The sequence below is a fragment of the Squalius cephalus genome, assembly GCF_949319135.1.
Source record: "Squalius cephalus genome assembly, chromosome: 18".
NCBI lineage: Eukaryota > Metazoa > Chordata > Actinopteri > Cypriniformes > Leuciscidae > Squalius > Squalius cephalus.
In genome coordinates this window covers 28482736-28504103 of record NC_137139.1, presented here as the reverse complement: position 1 = coordinate 28504103, position 21368 = coordinate 28482736, and the positions used below count along the sequence as shown (strand labels likewise).

General features: G+C 36.2%; 5 protein-coding genes across 7 annotated transcripts in view; 1 reads left to right on the top strand and 4 right to left on the bottom strand.

Annotated features, from left to right (window-relative positions):
• The window catches only part of LOC307146410 (integrator complex subunit 11), a 229447-nt gene that overhangs the window by 20644 nt on the left and 187435 nt on the right, over positions 1-21368 (top strand). The window lies entirely within an intron of this gene.
• agmat (agmatinase (putative)) lies at positions 80-4854 on the bottom strand. 2 transcript variants are annotated; one of them, XM_079850398.1, is made up of 8 exons: positions 4139-4854; positions 3111-3313; positions 2961-3009; positions 2680-2875; positions 1983-2162; positions 1436-1520; positions 1223-1335; positions 80-226 (listed from the first exon to the last, which is right to left on the bottom strand). In XM_079850398.1, the coding sequence occupies exons 1-7, from the start codon at positions 4444-4446 to the stop codon at positions 1262-1264; spliced, it is 1095 nt and encodes a 364-aa protein (XP_079706524.1). In that variant the 5' UTR covers positions 4447-4854; the 3' UTR covers positions 80-226; positions 1223-1261. The 2 variants fall into 2 exon arrangements, with proteins under 2 accessions (XP_079706524.1, XP_079706523.1); XM_079850397.1 differs by having other exon boundaries at positions 80-1335.
• pink1 (PTEN induced kinase 1) lies at positions 4861-14050 on the bottom strand. Its single transcript, XM_079850388.1, has 8 exons — positions 13588-14050; positions 9746-10012; positions 9498-9601; positions 9232-9414; positions 8288-8451; positions 8073-8197; positions 7719-7949; positions 4861-5854 (listed from the first exon to the last, which is right to left on the bottom strand). Exons 1-8 carry the CDS (start codon positions 13942-13944, stop codon positions 5564-5566), a joined length of 1722 nt encoding a protein of 573 aa, XP_079706514.1. The 5' UTR covers positions 13945-14050; the 3' UTR covers positions 4861-5563.
• On the bottom strand, positions 14097-17517 carry cdaa (cytidine deaminase a). 2 transcript variants are annotated; one of them, XM_079850431.1, is made up of 5 exons: positions 17030-17517; positions 15664-15810; positions 15309-15420; positions 15169-15226; positions 14097-14444 (listed from the first exon to the last, which is right to left on the bottom strand). In XM_079850431.1, the coding sequence occupies exons 2-5, from the start codon at positions 15788-15790 to the stop codon at positions 14322-14324; spliced, it is 420 nt and encodes a 139-aa protein (XP_079706557.1). In that variant the 5' UTR covers positions 15791-15810; positions 17030-17517; the 3' UTR covers positions 14097-14321. The 2 variants fall into 2 exon arrangements, with proteins under 2 accessions (XP_079706557.1, XP_079706556.1); XM_079850430.1 differs by lacking the exon at positions 17030-17517 and having other exon boundaries at positions 14170-14444; positions 15664-16439.
• LOC307146437 (cytidine deaminase-like) lies at positions 17465-19418 on the bottom strand. Its single transcript, XM_079850429.1, has 4 exons — positions 19188-19418; positions 18786-18897; positions 18646-18703; positions 17465-17915 (listed from the first exon to the last, which is right to left on the bottom strand). The coding sequence occupies exons 1-4, from the start codon at positions 19357-19359 to the stop codon at positions 17793-17795; spliced, it is 465 nt and encodes a 154-aa protein (XP_079706555.1). The 5' UTR covers positions 19360-19418; the 3' UTR covers positions 17465-17792.

The window sequence follows — 21368 nt, the reverse complement described above, 5'->3', positions numbered from 1 at the left end:
AATTTCTATTTGTTAGAATTCAAATTGGCCAAAAGTGCCATTTTAAACATTTGAAATAATTTGAACATTACAAACAATATAGCTTTTACAGATTTTAGTCTTTTATTTTGTTCACATAAACATTCAACAAATGAAGTACTGTACTGTAAGTACTGCAGCTCTTTGTCAAATGCCGATACTTGTGCTAGAATCTTTAACACAAACTGGCACGACTTTACAGCAATACCTGTAAAATATGAGCTGTGTTTCAGTCACAAGGTGTAAATAGTTACATGATTATATTTAATGTCTATGTAAAGATGTCATATGGGTTTGTGTCTCTAAAAATATAAGTTTTGAGAAGTTACCAGATGGATAGTGTAAGTAAAGCTCTTTATTGACCTTTACCAGTCACATTCAGCTATATACTGCAGCTAACAAATGAGCAGGTAAACATTAAAATGACTAATAGTGCCAGATTTCCAGTTGCGTTCTTTCATTAAAGATGTGCTGTGGCATGCAAAAAATATTCTCAAAAGTACGTAGAGAAGAAATAATAATCCACTTGATCGGAAGTATCTTGTACTATGCATTTCATGTTAGCTGTGGAAGGCCGTTTTAGTGGTAATGTATTTGTTTGATTATCTATCACATATGCACAGAAAGTTGTGGGTGCGTTAAATCCACTCCTGTATGAAGTCTTCCATTACTGACGCAATCTGAGTGAGGAGTAATATTACTTTATGTCATATGGTGTTCAATGAACATTCATTATACTTTATAATTAATAATGCGGTATTGGTGCCATTGTACTATATTAGCATTTTATTATGTTTTGCGATGCACTGGTAAATATCTTAAATTTAAGATAGTCAGCATTAAATCATGCCAAATTTTCATGGCTTACTGTATTAACTCTGTATGACTAAATGTATTTCATGTCTGTGGTGTAAAATATTGACACTGTATCATGTTATTATATAATCCGTTTTATTTATTAATCTATTAAAAATGGGTTTACAACTATATCAAATAAACATGAAATGTTGTATTTCCATAATTTTTGTGAAAAGAAATAATTTAATTTCACCCCACAATTCATAAACATCAAGGGTTACTGTTATCATAAATTGTGATAGTACGATATTGTTTTGCTACTTCAAATAAAAGTATTTGTTGCTGAAAATAATTTGAATGACCATTTTGTACATAAATCATGCATTTTATGACAATGTGCAATTACCTGGGACATTTCACGAACATCTTAGAAAAATAAAAGCAATCAATAGTATTTGACTTTCGGAAGGACACACAGCATCTCAAAAAGGAGGTTAGCACCAGTCAAAGCAGTGTTTCCTATGAAAAACAGATCAAACAGAATGAGAAATGAAAACGTTCTGCATTAATGAAATGAATTTCATCTTAAATGACGTATTTACCCAATGTAATACAGTACCTGTGGTGTCATAAGGTGGAGAAACCTCAACCAAATCACAACCGACAAGATTAAGACCTCGACAACCTCGGATGATTTCCAGACCCTGAAAGCAAAATTTCAAAAGACATTATTCTTCAAGCAAACCTACTGTTAATATGTGCAAAGTCTAAGAGCTGCTCAAACCTGAGTGTGGGATCTTGGCTACATCCCAATCACACATTACCAGTACTGACTGAATAGTGTGTCAGATTAGGGTTAGTATGTCCCAGTATGTTAAAAAATTGTGCTTCAAAGATGCCGGTATGCACTGTTGGATTTACTGGACCGGTGGATATTCGAAATATGCATCCATGCATAAATGTAAAAGTGTGCAGATCCATCCTAGATACTTATTTGTCACAGATTATATATTTCTAGTGTACATTCTTTAGTCATATATTTATATGCATACTTGTGAAAGTGTGATTGTCATCAAGCGAACCCAAAGACCTTCTTTAGCTGGTTTGGGGAGTTTGATTAGTTGCAGAACTCCAGGAGCAGGATTGAGCATCTCTGATGGACATACCTGAATGGGTGTGAGACCCGCAATCTCGGGCGTTCCTGTTCCGGGAGCGTATGCAGGGTCCAGACTGTCTATGTCAAAGCTGAGATAGACAGGTCCGGTTCCCATCTGTGAGCGAACCTCCTCCATGAGAGGGACAAGAGATTTGTGCCAGCACTCCACAGCCTCGACTACACGGAAACCCTGGAAAGAGCCAAAAAGTTAATTAAAATACATTTAAATTTATATATAAATATGTATATTTACGTATATGTATCTTTCTAGATCAAGGGGGTTAAAAAATAATATGCTTAATTAAAAAATATATTTTAATATAATAGTTAATTAATACATTAAATAATAAATAATAATAATTAATATAACACATATATATATATATATATATATATATATATATATAATAATAAATCAGTTAATTTAATACTATATAAAATACGAGTAATATTATATATAATATATAAAATAATATTATATATATATGATAATGAATTAATACAATAATAATAACTAATAATAATAAATCAATTATTTATAATTGATTTATATAATTATATATAATATGAGAATATTATTATAATATAAAATAATACTATTACAATATGCCCATATATATATATATATACTATATTATATATATTTTATATATATATATATATATATATAGTGTGTGTGTGTGTGTGTGTATATAAAAGCCTGATACCTGTGCTCGGCTCCACTCATAATTATCTGGAGAATAACTCGGCCCTCTAAGCCCGATCTGGACGACCCTCTTGCAGTCCAGGAGACCCTCATCCACACAGCGTCTGAAAGGGGTCCCGTGGCCAATCTTCTCACCCAGAATCATGTCACTAGTGTCCGCATGGGCATCCACATGTATTAGGCCCACTGGACCATGCCTGAACAGCAGAAACAGCAATATTTCAGACTAAATGTAAGTTAGTAATGTAAACTCTGAGGGAGGCCTGCTGAGTGTGCACCAACCTCTCAGCAACTGCCTGAAGAATCGGGTATGCAATTGTGTGATCACCTCCTGGGAATCCAAGACAAGTTGAAAAGGACAAGTAACATACATATTTAGAGTAGATTCAACACTGATCTGAGTATTCCTGCATATTGAAACTGTTCTCTCACCCAGTGTAAGTGGGGTGCACCCTGTGGCCACAATTTTACGGTATCCCTCACGTATTCTTTTGCATGTGTCCTTCAGGTCATAAAGATTGACGTTAATGTCACCGATGTCTGCCACTCTTAGTGATTCGTACGGGGCCGCTCTTGTCCAGCCGTTGAATGGCCTTAACATAGAAGATTCTGCCCTGATGTGCCTCGGACCAAATCTGTAGAGTAAAAGAGATTCATTTTTGTTCACTGGATATTAGGTTTAGGGCTGTTAAACGATTAATCGCGATTAATCGCATCCAAAATAAAAGTTTGTTTTTACATAATACATGTGTGTGTACGGTGTATAATTATTTTCTATATATAAATACGCACACATGCATGTATATATTTAAGAAATATTTGCATGTATATACTGTGTATATTTATATTATATATAATTTATATTATATAAAAATATTTTATATATAAATAACACATTTTCTTAAATGTATATATGCATGTGTGTGTATTTATATATAGAAAATAATTATACTCCATACTCAGACATAAATTATGTAAACACAAACTTTTATTTTGGATGCGATTAATCGCTTGACAGCCCTAGTTTATATAAATGGAAAATAAATAATGAACATTTCACAAATAATGTATTATGTTTTATGGCATTCTGTGGTGGAAAGGTTTTAAACATTTTTGGAAAAATAACTCACTAATTTCATAGCATCATTTTAAGCATCATACATACTTTTAAATGATATTTTCACACGTTCTGCATTATTTTACAGCTTGATTGGAAATATATTATTATATTTATATTACGTGTGTGTGTGTGTGTGCATGTCTGTGTATACTGTGTAACTTATATGTGTGTACATATAATATACACATGCATTGCACACACAACCACCATACAAATGTGTGTTTTTAAATGACGTGTTTGTGTGGGTGCTTGCCTTATGATAATATACAATTATACAACCCAAAAACTGTCACATGGATTTTAGCGACACTCATGAATATGGATTAATGTACAGTATTACCTTGCACCGGGACGGTTGGATGTTCCGGTGTCGATAGGAACCCCGACAAAGGCCGCGTCCAGCCCGTCCGCTGTTTCCTGAAACGGTAGTTTGCACATAGTCGCGATCCCGCTGACTCTCGCCACAAACTCCGCGCTCGGTGGGACATTGAAACCTTTCCCGGACATTCGCCGTGTGCAAGAAACACTGCTCTGATTCCCGTCAACGTTTCCCCATTTAATGACTCTCTGAGAAGCACACGTTTTAAAAACTTGAGAGCCACCAAAGACTACTCGAGTTTTAGTTGCAATTTTGATTGAAGAAAACATGTTTAGCGTCGCCTGAAACGAAATCGTGCAGAAATTGTCGAAAAATGCAATGCAACAACTCAGCTGTGCAAACAACTGAGTTTAGTCCGTTTGAAGGTTAAGGTTTTGCAAATATGTAAATGCAGAGTTGTATCTGCCAGTATTAGATCAGGGGATTCAGAATGAACTTTACCCTCTGGCGTGATACAGGGGCTGGGACACTGTGTGTGTTGTCGCAATGCCATACTACTAGGAAGTTGGAACGCAGTATGTAGTAGCCTATGCATACTTAATTCCCAGGAGGACTGGAGCAATATGCCCATGCTTCTTGGGAAATGCATTTGCCATTTTATCCAAAAGTAATGCAAATATTACAATGATAATATACTGCAGTGTATGTACACATGCTTTTAAAAACTCATCAAATATAACCAATCAATCACCAAACTGTTTTATTACCACATTGCAAAAGACAAGAGTACATATTTCAATACTTTTCAAACTCTTCTTTTTGGCTTCTTTCCAGGATATACATTATAAAGTCAGCAAGTCACTCTACTTACTTTTAATGCACAATGCCTGGTCTTATTGTACAATTTATCTGAACATGTTATTTAAAAGACTGTCATAGTGAACTTATCAAAGCATAAAACACTTGCCTTTTCTTTTCTAATCACATCACAAATCCCAAACATTTTTTCAAGCTCTCCAATCAACTCCATTCTGGTAAACAACACCAATGTTTCGTGACACAATCAGTCATCAAGGATAATATCAAATTCACATTGAATATCCTGTCAGAAACGCATCAACTTTTTAAATATATTCTGCATTTATTTGCCTGATTTCTCTTAAGCACTGTCCTGAATGGTGTGATACACTGTGTATAATAATCAGTGTCAGTGTGGTTATTATGCTGATATGTTTATTCTTAAGTGTTCTAAACTGCATCAAGTATTCTTATATATAGTGAAAAGTGCAAATGCATAAATTGTCATAATTTCAAAATATGTCAGTGATAGACATAAAAGTTAAAGTGCTTTCACAGTCTACAGAAAGAAATGAAAGGACCAGCTTGGAAAAATGATCACTCACTTTGTAATCAGCTGTGCTTGTTTCTACAGTAAACACACACACACTATAGTTCAGGGAAGTGCATGAGGGGAGATTGCCACTGCTCTTGTCCATTCATGAGGAAGCTGACAGCGGTGCGGACGTCCTCCAGGTCTATGTTGGCGAGGAAGGATCTCTGGAGTTCAGTTTCCACAGAGTTTCCGCTGGGTCCACGACTCTTCAGGAGAACCACAGCAGACTGACACAGCAGCCAGTCCATCATCTTATCCATTCTGGCCCGATCCAAACTGGCCAAGACACGCTTGCCCCACAGGCTGATGTGAAGAACGTTAGCGGCCACACGTGCACTGGGGCGCTGGAAACAAGTGAAGAAAATATTACTTAAATGTGCTACAGAAATCAGGTAATGAACAGGGCTGCGTTCTCCGAAACTACCTTAACGCTACGTCGTTCTTAAGTTGTACCTTAAGAAGTACCTTTTCGTTAATACGTGGTTTCCGAAACCTTCTTAGTTAAGTATACCTTCTGTAAGTCATACGTTCGTAAGGTTGGTCTGGACCACTCTTAGCTTTACCTTATCTCTGTTGCAGGTCTATACGAACATAATTCAGAAGTTTTAATACACCCAGACAGTGTTCAGTTAGGCTAATTCAAGTGTTTTCATGCAAAGAATAAAATTGTCATTACAATGATTGTTGTTAGAATTTTAATTATATTATTATATAATACAATTTTATAAATTTATTTTAATTAAAGAGCGCTTTTAAAGGCCAGTGAAAGCATAGGCTACTGTCAGTTAAGTCCTATTCGGACGCTAATATTGATTCTCATGGGCTCGTCCGGTATTTTAAACATTTACAGGGGTAAATCGGTTATTTTAGTGCCGTCCGAATCCATAATATCAGTGTTTTTTCTCACCCAACCTGTGTAAAAATCCCTGTCCAAATTAGTACCTACTGTTTTTTGACAAACAGGTCGTGTGGTAATTTAATTGCCGTCTGAATCCTCATTTCCAAGTTTACAAAAAGAGATTCAAAATCCACTGTTTAAATCCTTTTTGATCACTGCCGAGCACCGTACGTGACGTACACTTTTATTTACTGAAATGCTGGAAAGTATTTACAAGAACAATATTTCATCGCAGCTCCACCTCAGCGAACAAAAATGGGAAAGAGAAGAAAGCACATAAAAAATTTAAATGGTTATTATGGCAGCAATATATGATAGCCTATAATTTTAAAATATGTAGGCAAGTATAGGCTAGTATAGTTTGGATTATTTTTTTAAATATCCCATTAAGTCCTAATAAATGCAATTTAAACTATTTCTGAAGTGATTATTTTATAAAGAACACCACTTTCTAGCTTAACGCAGTGAAACAGCCCCTGCACGAGAGAATAATTGATTCTCGAGCCATCGATTTCAACCAATTCAGCACCATCGCCACGGACAGCGCCGGGTAACGTCGCACGTAAGAAGGTATATCTTAAGCAGCTTCCTAAGGTATGGTTCGGGGAACACACCTATAAATGGTATACCTTCAGTTAAGTTATACCTTAAGAGTCTTCGTAGCGCGCTAAGAGACAACGTTATCGGAGAACGCACCCCAGGTTTATAGTTCAGAGTGCTTAGTCAAATCTGAAGTGATGATGAGTTTCTATGGGTACCATTTTATGACCAATATTGATACGGTCAAATAACTGATACGCAGAAATTATTTTAATTATGCTTTATTTTTGCTTTTTGAAACCAAAAACTACATAATATTATAACAATAAAAAATTACTATTTATAGTTATAATAATAAAATATTTAATATAAATTTAAAAAAATGTGTATTTTAAAAAGGTTAAAAACTGTCAAAAACACAGGTCATATTTCAAAATAATACTTGCTTAAATTAATTATACACTGGTCAAAATTATATTTGCTTAAAATTAACATTTAGGACCATTAAGTTTTTCTCCAATGTACGTGAACCCCTCTGAAATCATCTGTATATATATATATATATATATATATAGTTCTTTTTATTTATATATATATATATATATATATATATATATATATATATATATATATATATATATATATATATAATTTATTTATTTCTTTTTTAGATTTACCATGTTTTGTAAAACTTTCAAAAAAAATTGATTCAAAAGCATCTTTTTTCTTTGGCCAGTATATGTGGTACTGTTTAGTGGTGAGGGTTATACCTTGCGAGTGTTTCTGTGTAGCAGGAGCTTCACTACTAGCTGAACATCAGCAGGAACATCAGCAGGAAGTGGAGGGAGTTGTCTTTCCTGATAACTGCGGCTGTCCAGCCCCTGTGAGCCATAGAAGGGGTTTGGCTGACCGAAGAGCTCATAGGCAATCGCCCCTACGGCCCACACATCTGCTTTACTGTAATCAATCGTCACCCCTGGACCTGGGACTGCTGTGGCCACCTAGAAGATCAAGTAAAGATAGCATAATTACACATCATGCATTTTTGATCAAATAAATGCAGCCCTGGTCTAACATCTTAGCTGACACGTCATGTTTCAAGAGTAATTCCTGATGATTCTCACCTCAGGTGCCATCAGACAGGAGTTTCCCCCTCTGTTGATCCACCAGCTGTTGAAGGGCAGTTTGAGGCCAAAATCCTCAGCCAGACAGCACCCAAAGTCAGTGATCACCAGTCTGGGACACCCGGCTTTACAATAAATAAAAACACGTAACAGCATGATTGAAGCATTTACCTAACGCTGGCACAATACTGCAAGTCTACACTGGAGACTCTTACTGCTGTCATATTCCAGGAGCACATTGTCTGATTTGAGGTCTCTGTGAGCGATGCCCTGTCTGCACAGGTGGTCCACCCCTTCCAGCAGCTGCAGCAACATGAGAGAGGCCTGCATCTGGTCTGGCTCACACACCTTCAGGTACTGCCGCAGGGTGTATGGGTAACTACAGCACAGGCGCATCAAGAGATTTATCAGATAAAAAAATGACAACAACCACCATTCATCAGACCTGCAAAAACTTGTATCTCACTGGATCTTTTATCTATCTATCTATCTATCTATCTATCTATCTATATTTTTTTTTTAAATAAATATCATATATAAATATAATATAAATAAATAACATTTGACAATACATAAATATTATAAATAATAATAATATAAAATATAATAAAATAATAATTATTATTTCATGTATTTATTATTTTATAATAAATTCTATAATAAATAAATATAATAATTATGATGAATTTATTTGTATGTATTTATTTAGATGTGTTGTTTTTATAATAAATATAATAATTATTACTGCTATCTTTCATTATTATTTCATTTATAATTTTTATAAATATTTTTATGAAAATAAATATAACTATTAATAATTGTATTCATTATTATTATTATTATTATTATTATCAGTTATAATGTTTTATTACTTATTTTATTATTTTCATAATAATTGTATAATATTTACATATAATTATTACTACTATTCTTATTGGTTATTTATTGTTTTATTTATTATAAATTTTATAATAATATTTTTTTATTTTTTTATTAATTATTATTAATGATAATTGTTTTATTATTTGTATTCTATTTATTTACCACAATTTCATAGTAAATATATTTTCATAATAAATAAATGAAATTATATTTATTGCTATTCTAATTAATTATTATTACTTTTTATTTTTATTTTATCAGCAGAGTGCTTCCTCACTTCTTCATGACCAGGAACAGTGTTCGATTTCTGCCCAAACCCAGTGGATTGAGTCGGGCAGGCAGGACATCAGGGTACTCCTCCTGAGCTCCAGGCAGCAGTGGGACCTCCCCGGTGAAGGCCCGGTACACTGTGATCACGTTGGGATGAGCAGTCAGCCGTTTAGGCATTGTTCCAAAGTACCTGTAAAAATAGCAAAGCCACTGGCAATGATTCAGTGTACTTTAAGGCCATGTTGTACTGCTAAAGTTCACATACAAACTCACCCATCCAAAGCAATCTCTTCTTGCTCTTTGGATAAAGCACGTGGACATGCAGGAACCAACTCCATCGACATAGAGCGAAGGATGGCGTCACTTGATGAACTAGCCTACAGGACAGTATTAAATGTTCAGTCTGCCATTAGAAAAACCTGTTGATGTATTCTGGAACACTCTACCTGTATATGTATTCAATACAAAATGCAAAAGAATTTCCCCTTTCCAAAATAGGTTAAAATGCTGTAACTTCTCACCCCAATGTTCCACATCATTTTCATAGCTAAAGGAAAGCTGGGTGTAGCAGGGAACGGCCCTGATTTCTCATTGCCAGTTTCCTTCTGGTTCAGGTCCACCAGTGAACACTTCTCTCTCTCCGCAGGGGTCGCGAACGGAGCCGCTGCCTCATACACGGCTGCATTGCAACCTTTCCCGATCTGTTTCCCAGTGACATAGTCCTCCAACTTGTACCCTGAGGTAAAGGGCTTCAGCGGGCTCTGGAAGTTCTTCTTAGTGAACACGGCCTACATTGCGAGAAAAAAATTCAAATGAACATGTAAATAAAAATGTAGTTGCAGTTGAAACACACTTGCAATGTTTTTGTAGCAGGATCATTTTTCCAGATTAAAGATAAATAAAAATAGAATGGATAAATTGTATTCCTAAGAAATGCATGCACTTGCAGGCAAATTATAATGGATTACAGATGTAATTGATAAGATGTCATTTGCATATATTTATAATAGTGGTGGGCCGTTATCGGCGTTAACGCGCTGCGTTAACGCGAGACTCTTATCGCGCGATAAAAAAAATATCGCCGTTAATCTATTCCCCAAGTTGCGTTGGGAGATGATGACGCAATCTACCCGCGGCCGCGAGGTAAACCCGGCTGCAACGCATATTCGTCGTCATCTTAAGTAAACACGGCTGAAAGTGAAAGCAGCAACATCCATTATTTGGACTTGGTTCGGATTTAAGCCGTCCGACAAACAGCAGCAAACTATAGACAGAGTGTGTGGGGTAACGGTTCGGTAAGTTAACACACGACTAATCCGTTCTACCACCTCAAATTCAAAACGAAACATGATATCACTGAATACATACAACCGGCACATCCGGGAACTTAACTGTCAATTTCGTAACCGCCCCTTTTTAGGGGAAAACAAGCCAGACTTCCCATAGACTTCAATACAAAATAGCGGCACAAAACAACGTCCGTACACAGCCGGCAGACGTGTATAACTTCAGAAATCACTTAGATGAAATATGTCGAGTAATTATATGTCCACCCTGCTTTCCATAGAGCGTGAACGATACATTTATAAACTTAATTTGGGCAACTTAAAAACATGTCCCTTTCATTCTACCAGCGTCAAATTGGTCTAACAACCCCACCCATTGGCCAGAAGTGTATTACCCGGACATTTACTCGTACCTCATCGAGTCACCAGGTAGCCAGTGAATGATTTTACTTCGGTTTTAAGAAGTAAACATCTTTAAATGTATAATATTATGTCTTTATATTTAGAGTAGCTACTGAGTGCATTTTTCTGTCCAGCCATACAACTAGCCTGATTTAACTTTCGATAGCATCATCCGTAATTCATGATATTTCCATAACAGCAAGATATTGATGATGATGGCAGGCAGAGATGGGCATAAATACATGGAAATTGTATTTAAATTAAAATAAAAATACAAAATACTGTGTGGAAAAATTTAATTAAATGCAAATACATAATAGGGGTAGCCTACTGTGTGAAAAAAAATGTTTAAATACAAATTACATGTTTGTAAGGGTTAGTACACGTCCTCAATCTGATACTGTGTATGGCGCTCGCCGGATTGTTTTCCCCTAAAAGTGGGCGTGAACCTTTTCAGAGACGTTCTATGACGCTACGCCGGTTGTATGTATACCAGCGCGCGCGTATTATTCTCATTCCAATATATCTTAGTGGTGTAACGTTAACACATAATCTCTGTCTATGCCCGATTTTAAGAATCGTTGTTGTGTTTCTTTTTAACGGAAAAGACATTAGTTAGACAATATTATCACTTTAAATTTGGGGTTTCATAAGATCAAAGCTATAATAAACATTAGACCTACTTAAGTCTCTGCAGCTATTGTACTTAAATTTTATTTATCTGCAAAATTATGTTGTATACTTACAGTTTTGCACAATATATGTTCTCAAAACTACATATACCCTTTAAAAAAAATACATTTAGCAGTTGTTTAGCAGGGTCTGTGTAACCTGTTCTGAAATGGTTTTATTATAATATACTGTATATCGTTATCGCAAGAGGCTGCAATGTATATCACAATATAGATTTTAGGCCATATCGCCCATCCCTAATTGATAGCCTATAGTAGTTGATAATAACATAGGCCTACCTAATGTTGCCTATGGACTGTAACAGTACAGTAGTAACCTTTACAGTCTATGAGTAGAACAGCTTTCTCAAGCAGTTTGTGATGCATTGTGGAAACAGGAGATGAGCCCCTGGTCTAATGCACCACCTGGCTTGAGAAACCGGTTCACAAAGACTTACTTTTATAGTCATTATTTGGGTAGCACACATATTCTGAATGCCTTCGGCAGAATTCAAATGAGCCATTTTAATCTAGATTAATCTAGATTAATTTCAAAATTAATCTAGATTAATCTAGATTAAAAAAATTAATCTATGCCCACCTCTAATTTATAATAACGTTTGCATATGTACTTGTGGTTAAACCTATTTAATTACTTAACTGACTAGGTTAAATTAAATTTAGAAGTACATTTACAATTATATCCATTTATCCAAAGCAACTTACAAAAGAGGAACAAATGCAATTCATCAAAGAGCAAACATTATTTGTAATTTACAAAGCCAGGTTTATTAGACAGCTAGATTAGGAAGCAAGCTAGAAGATAATGTTTTTTTTTGTTTCTGTGTGTTTGCCAGAAGTAACTAGTAATCTGACGCAATAAATAATTGTATCAATAATGGCATGTAAAAACCTGAAATTACTATGGTAGTCTTTAGTATTTTTCTAAGTAGTTTATGACAACTAATGACCTGTTTAGTTTAATAAGTTGTCATTTCCTTCACTATTTTACCAAATGCATTTAATTATGTGTAACAAGGAATATGAAATGTAATATTATATTAAACCTCTGGTACAGTTCTGTCATTTTTGTTCATCTATTCAGAAACATTCAATAAATTTCACACAGTTTTAGAGTAAAACGTACTCAAGTTCACTTTTTAAAACTTTTTTCACCTCAGCAATAATCTGCCAAGTGACATATTTAAAAAGAGACCAAACTTCAGGCTGTGCTCCAAAGCAATAACGATGACTGTTTAAGTTGGAAATTTCATTTTCAGGTCCATGCTCAAAAAGTGAATAAATGAATTATAACTAGCGTTACTGCATAAATACAAGTCCCATAAAAAAACTAAAAATATTATATAAAAACATTATCTATCTAAAATAATAGAACAATAATTTCATTTAAATACTAATAAAAAAGATTAACAGTACCAGAGGATTAATTTAACAAATATAACAAGACACACACACACACACACACATTCTTGTACATCTATCTTTATGAGGACATTCATTGACGCAATGCAATCTTTAGCCGCTTACCCTAACCTTACCGATCACAACTAAGTGCCTAACCTGAACCCTGAGCCTAAACCTACCTAATTATAACCTTATCCCTAAAACCAAGTCTTGACCATCAAACAGGCCTTTAAAGGGGTCTCAGAAAGTGAGGACCGGCCAAAATGTCCTCACTTTACTCTCTTTGTCCTCACTCCAATGGTCTAAAACTCAAACTGGTCCTCACAAAGATAGTTGTACAAGTACACACACACACACACACACACACACACACACACGCGCACACACACACACACACACACACACACACACAGTGCATTCAAAGAATACATTTTTTTCAGTTCATGCATTCCCTGGGAACCAAACCCATAACCATGTTCTACTGTTTGAGCTACAGGAATGCTCAATGATCATCATCATCTTTTGATATAACGTTACAACTGTAGTCATTGTTGTGTTCTTCTGGGATGCTGTGGTCACCTGTATCTTCTGACACACAGCAACGCTTGTCCTGTCCTCCTCCAACTGCTGTTCAATCAGGGTTAAACCCACCCCAAAAGCCAGGAAAACAGCCCTGTTCCTGGGTGAGCCAACCCCAATCACTCTCCTAAAAGCGCCGGACTGGAGCTGGGCGGCCAGCCCGCTGAGAGACAGGCGGAAGAAGCGGTACCGGCCAGGCAAGAAGGTCTGCGGCTGAACGGTGCGGGTCGGCCGGGACACACGCAGTCGCTCACCGCGGAACTTCGCTGCCACACGGCCGGCTGGTTTGAAGAGACCCAGCTGGAGAACTGACCTCGCCAGCTCCAACCCCCGACCGAGAGCATGTTTCACTGACATTTTGAGCCAAATAAACAACTAAATTTCGCGTTGACAGAAAACCAATTAGGCCCCCTTTACTTCTCCCTGCATTATTTCTCAAGGACAGTGTTTATGTAACGCTGATTGGTCGGCGACCAATTTTCAAAATAAAAGTCAGAAGGCAGGTATTTCACAATAAAAGCCCAGGTGGCATGTATTTTAAAATAAAAGTACGAAAAATCTTGACGCGGTGAGTCAATTATTAACCACACAACAGTTCAGAATTTATTATTAGCTTACACATTTACTGTATGTTTTCATTGCGAAATAATAGAACCATACATCCATTCATTATCTATCCTACACATCTGCTTTGTAACATGGCATCATAATTTCAGCTTTGTTTCTTAAAGTCCTCAGTCTAATGGTTTTGCTCTCAGGTCTTCAGGGCCAAATGAACACGGCAGGAGCTCCTCCAGTGTCATCAGTTTGTAAGATCCATCAGATTTTGCACGATAAACATCCCACTGTGAGCCAAACTGCAAAAAACAAATCCAGTCTGTTAACTGACAGTGTTAATGAAAGGTGAAAAATTATTTGTATATTACTCTTTTGCAATATTCTAATGCAATTTTGTGTTTTTTTGTTCTAAGCCACATCTAAATTTCACAATTTCTTTTATTTCTAAATGTGCAGTTTGTCATTGTTGACTCATGTTTCGGTCATGTTCTGACTGATGACTTGCTTTTGCATGTCACAGAGTAACTACAAGTTTTTATGTCTTTGTCAATTATAGAAATAATAATTACAATGACAATTATCAATGATTTTATTTGCTAACACTTTATTTTATAGTGTCCTTGTTACATGTTACATGTACACTGTAAAAAAATATTTATGATCAATAAGTTATGACAGCAATGTTTTTACATTGTATTAACTCATCAAAATAAGCTAAATCAATTTTTTTTCATCTTATTAAAAGTTAAACAAGACATTTAAGTCAGTTTAATGTAATTAAAGTTGGAATTACTTAAACATACAAGTTTATTGAACTTAAAATTCATGCTACTTTTTTTTTGCGTAGTTACTAACTATAAATTATGCATCATTACACGCAACTAACCCTAAACCAAACCCCAATCATAACCCTATAGTAAGTACATGTAGTTTATTATTACGCAGTACTTTAATGCATAATTACACTGTCTGTAACAGACACCTCAAAATAAAGTGTAATCTTTCATTTTTAGAAGAACTAACCTCTCTCATGACCTGTCTGCATCCTCCACATGGAGAAATAACCCGGTCTTCAAGGTCACTGCACAAAACACAATGTACACCAGGAATATAACTCAACAGTATGTACTTATACTTCAGCCAATACATATATCTCAAAATACCTGGCAATTGCGATGGCTTTGAAGGTGGTATGTCCCTCAGACACAGCTTTAGAGATAGCAGTTCTCTCAGCACACAATCCAGCAGGGTAACATGCATTCTCTACATTACAACCTGTTAACAGAACATCACCATATACTGATGAACCATGAAAAAACAGAGATGCAACCTTGATTTATATATAAATCCTAGTCTGGTTTCCTTTTGGAGCATCCATTTAGCATGTGCAAATTAAATATGTATTTTTTTTAAATGTTATTTATGTATTTGTAAAGCTTTTAAATGGTATACATGTATTTGTAGCTTTCAATATACCTAACAACACTTATCTTTTAGAAGTGTATAAGAGTGTCCCACCTGTGAACACGCTTCCATTGCTTGTTAAGACAGCTGCTCCAACCCTGAACTTGCTGTAGGGACAGTACGCCAGATTTCTGGCTTCCAGAGATTTCTGAACAAGCTCTTGTGGGCTCCAGCTATCCATAACTCTGCTGACTGGAGACTCTGTTTCAAAAGACAGGCACTGCATGGCTTCAAGGGTAGGGTATGGAGTTTATATTGTGGCATAATTAAACAAACAAATCCAGCATTTTGCAAACAAACTCGATCTGCTTTGCAAAAGAAAACTCGACTCGCAAACAAATTTATTCTGATATGCAAAGGAAAACTTGACTCGCAAGCAAATTTATTCTGCTTTGCAAAGGAAAACTCGACTCGCAAGCAAATTTATTCTGATATGCAAAGGAAAACTCGACTCGCAAACAAATTTATTCTGATATGCAAAGGAAAACTCGACTCGCAAACAAACAGAAAGCAATGTGCAAGTACAAAGGTCAATGCAGTGGAGTAACACATTTGCATTGTGTTTTGCAAATATAAATAAATGAGCCTAGATAATATTTCACAAATAAATACAAACCATCCCACAAATTGCATGTAACCTTTGAACAAATACCAAATCTAGTGCATAAAAATGCATACAGTACAGGCCAAAATTTTGGAAACATTACTGTTTTTAATGTTTTTGAAAGAAGTTTCTTCTGCTCATCAAGCCTGCATTTATTTGATCAAAAATACAGAAAAAAATTTAATATTGTGATATATTATTACAATTTAAAATAATTGGTTTTCAATTTATTATACTTTAAATTATCATTTATTTCTGTGATGCAAAGCTGAATTTTCAGGATAATAATTTGATCAATAATGGCATGTAAAAACCTGATATTACTATGGTAGTTTTTAGTACTTTTCGAAGTAGTTTATGACAACTAATGACCAGTTTAGTTTAATAACTTGTCATTTCCTTCACTATTTTACCAATTGCATTTAATTATGTGTAACAAGGAATATGAAATGTAATACTATATTAACCCTCTGGTACAGTTCGGTCATTTTTTTTTTCATCTATTGAAAACGTTCAGTAAATTTCACACAGTTTTAGAGTAAAACGTACTCAGGTTCACTTTTTAAAACTTTTTTCACCTCAGCAATAATCTGCCAAGTGACATATTTAAAAAGAGACCAAACTTCAGGCTGTGCTCCAAAGCATCTGCATTCAAAGATTTTATTTTATTTTTTCAGTTCATGCATTCCCTGGGAACCAAACCCATAACCATGTTCTACTGTTTGAGCTACAGGAATGCTCAATGATCATCATCATCTTTTGATATAACGTTACAACTGTAGTCATTGTTGTGTTCTTCTGGGATGCTGTGGTCACCTGTATCTTCTGACACACAGCAACGCTTGTCCTGTCCTCCTCCAACTGCTGTTCAATCAGGGTTAAACCCACCCCAAAAGCCAGGAAAACAGCCCTGTTCCTGGGTGAGCCAACCCCAATCACTCTCCTAAAAGCGCCGGACTGGAGCTGGGCGGCCAGCCCGCTGAGAGACAGGCGGAAGAAGCGGTACCGGCCAGGCAAGAAGGTCTGCGGCTGAACGGTGCGGGTCGGCCGGGACACACGCAGTCGCTCACCGCGGAACTTCGCTGCCACACGGCCGGCTGGTTTGAAGAGACCCAGCTGGAGAACTGACCTCGCCAGCTCCAACCCCCGACCGAGAGCATGTTTCACTGACATTTTGAGCCAAATAAACAACTAAATTTCGCCTTGACAGAAAAAACAATTAGGCCCCCTTTACTTCTCCCTGCATTTTTCCATAGACTGTAAAAAGATTATTTCTCAAGGACAGTGTTTATGTAATGCTGATTGGTCGGCGACCAATTTTCAACATAAAAGTCATAAGGCACGTATTTCACAATAAAAGTCCAGGTGGCATGTATTTAAAATAAAAGTATAAATAATCTTGACGCAGCGAGTCAATTATTTACCACACAACTATTTATTATTAGTTTAAACATTTACTTTATGTTTTCATTGCGAAATAATAGAACCATACATCCATTCAATACATTACAAATATATCTATCCTACACATTTGCTTTGTAACATGGCATCATAATTTCAGCTTTGTTTCTTAAAGTCCTCAGTCTAATGGTTTTGCTCTCAGGTCTTCAGGGCCAAATGAACACGGCAGGAGCTCCTCCACTGTCATCAGTTTGTAAGATCCATCAGATTTTGCAAGATAAACGTCCCACTGTGAGCCAAACTGCAAAAAACAAATCCAGTCTGTTAACTGACAGTGTTAATGAAAGGTGAAAAATAATTTGTGCATTACTCTATTGCAATATTCTAATGGAATTAGGGAGTGTTTTTTGTTCTTAGCCACACCAAAATTTCACAATTTCTTTTATTTCTAAATGTGCAGTTTGTCATTGTTGACTCATGTTTCGGTCATGTTCTGACTGATGACTTGCTTTTGCATGTCACAGAGTAACTACAAGTTTTTATGTCTTTGTCAATTCTAGTAATAATAATTACAATGACAATTATCAATGATTTTATTTTCTAACACTTTATTTTATTGTTTCCCTGTTACACGTTACATGTACACTGTAAAATAATAATAATAATAATAATAATATGAACAACAAGTTGACAACAATGTTTTTACATTGCATTAACTCATCAAAATAAGCTAAATCAATTTTTTTCAACTTTTTAAAAGTTAAACAAGACATTTAAGTCAGTTTAATGTAATTAAAGTTGAAATTACTTAAACACACAAGTTGATTGAACATAAAATTTATGCTACTTTTTTTAGCGTAGTTACTGTAGTAATAACTATAAATTATGCATCATTACATGCAACTAACCCTAAACCAAACCCCAATAAGTACATGTAGTTTATTATTACGCAGTACTTTAATGCATAATTACACTGTCTGTAACAGACACCACAAAATAAAGTGTAATCTTTCATTTTTAGAAGAACTAACCTCTCTCATGACCTGTCTGCATCCTCCACATGGAGAAATAAACCGGTCTTCAAGGTCACTGCACAAAACACAATGTACACCAGGAATATTACTCAACAGTATGTACTTATACTTCAGCCAATACATATATCTCAAAATACCTGGCAATTGCGATGGCTTTGAAGGTGGTATGTCCCTCAGACACAGCTTTAGAGATAGCAGTCCTCTCAGCACACAATCCAGCAGGGTAACATGCATTCTCTACATTACAACCTGTTAACAGAACAACACCATATACTGATGAACCATGAAAAAACAGAGATGTAATCTTGATTTATATACATACATATGTCTCATATTGCCTGTCTGGTTTCCTTTTGGAGCATCCATTAACCATTATCCATTGGAGCAAATTAACTAACTGTAATATTTTAATACATTAACAAACTTTTAATGTTATTTATGTATTTGTAAAGCTTTTAAATGGTATACATGTATTTGTAGCTTTCAGTATACCTACTGTAACAACACTTATCTTTTAGAAGTGTATAAGAGTGTCCCACCTGTGAACACGCTTCCATTGCTTGTTAAGACAGCTGCTCCAACCCTGAACTTGCTGTAGGGACAGTACGCCAGATTTCTGGCTTCCAGAGATTTCTGAACAAGCTCTTGTGGGCTCCAGCTATCCATAACTCTGCTGACTGGAGACTCTGTTTCAAAAGACAGGCACTGCATGGCTTCAAGTCACAAGTTAATGTGTTTGTGAATGTATGTGTTTGTGTGTGTGTGTGCGTGAGAGAGAGAGAGAGAGAGAGAGAGAGAGAGAGAGAGAGAGAGAGAGAGAGAGAGAGAGAGAGAGAGAGAGAGAGAGAGAGAGACTGTTAAAGGAGGAAATTAGTGATGCAATGACTCTTTGTGTGGAGTCATTCTGAGAACATTGTCTGTGGACATTGAACATTGCAAAATTCCCATTTACTTTAGTCATATACATTCCCTCCTGTGGGGATATAGGCAGTGTGGTGGATTTTTAATAGATAAAATAGAAAACTGTATATCAAACTAACCATGTCTCTAACATCTAACCTTACTTCCTTTTTCAGGCCTAACATGATAACACTTTGAAACACAATGTACTATAACGTTATGTCCTGTGTTTTTGAATGTCGTATGTTGTGTTGCCATATCCCTTTTACTTTGGTTGTGTGAGTGTATAAATGACACATTTGGGAATTGAAACTAGACAGATGACTAAATTTGAACCTCGTGATTAACAATGAAGTAATCATTAAAACAAAGTTTTCCTTACCTAGTAACAGAAGGGTTTGCATATGAAGAACCAATCAAATTCATATCATTTTGCCATACCTCCCTATTCTATAAAAACTGTTGTATTCATGTTAGCTGGTGGGATTCTCAATGGAATTTGTCTGAGATCCTCCGGCCTTGCTTCTTCTTGGGGGAGATTCTCTGAGTCTGAGAACTGCTCGAGAGATCCTCCGGCCATGATTAATGCATTTAAAGGACATTTGCTAAGGTCTGTTTGTCGATTATTCCTGCGCAGGAAGAAAGCTAGTTAGGGAAGCAAGTTAGTTAGGTAGACTATATATTAAACGTCGATTGGAGACGTTAGGGATCTTCAATTGGAGACGGCCCCGGTAGACTATTTATTAAGCGTCGATTGGAGATGGCCCAGGGAGAACGTCGATTGGAGACGTCCTCGGTAGACTTAGGTCAGATGAGATAGGACTTAGTTAGGTTTAGGGAAAAATCTACGACAGCAGATTTTCACAAACAGGACTGCATTGCACCGTTCTAACAATCATTAGACAGAGCACGCTTAAAGGGACACTATGCAAGTCTGAGTGTTTTTTCTCTACGAGCTCCCCCTAGTGTCTGGTAGTATAATGCTTTCAAACACTCTGTCGTAAAAACGAACTGTTGTCCCTCCCCCCTTGCCACGAGCAACCCAGCTGATCAGCTGTCAACCTAGCTGAGCAGAGGAACCGGCTATTTCAAAACCAGTTATGTCTACCGAGGCAAGTAAAGCAATACTTTCTTTCCAACTGATGGCGATTTTTTTATTTATTGTGTTGTCATGCATACTAGTATTTTTTACCGGGAACGAACGATATGAACGAGGCGAACTACTGCTTTCGTGTTTGTTTGTTTGTTTTTGGGAGAATGGGCATGAGCATAAAAAAAATATATATATCGGAGGCTAATATTTGTCTAAAGTTATATTAGCAAGGTCTATAAGTTCATCTGGTAGAATGATGGTTTACCTTTGCTTGTCTAAGAAAACATCAGAACGTTTTTTCTAGCTCGATCATGATATGTGCAACATTTTGCGCGTCTGATATTGCCTACTATCAGACGCGTTGACTTAGTGACATAAAATAAAAGTGTAAGTTACACAAATAAAACCGACAGAGGAACGGCCAAACAACTACAGAAATCAAACGTGTTTGCTATGACAATGCTAACATCAAAGTTATAGTATCTAGCGTAACGTTACTAGTAAGCCCCTAACAGACAGCGCAGTAAGGGTAAAATCTTTCCGTGGCAGGGGCAGCTGCCACTGGCGCCTGTCACTCGACCTGCCACCGCAATACGCGCCTGTCACTCGACCTGCCACCGCTTTACGTGCCTGTCACTCGACCTGCCACCGCTATACGTGCCTGTCACTCGAACTGCCACGGCTATATGTGCCTGTCACTCGACCTGCCACCGCTATACGCGCCTGT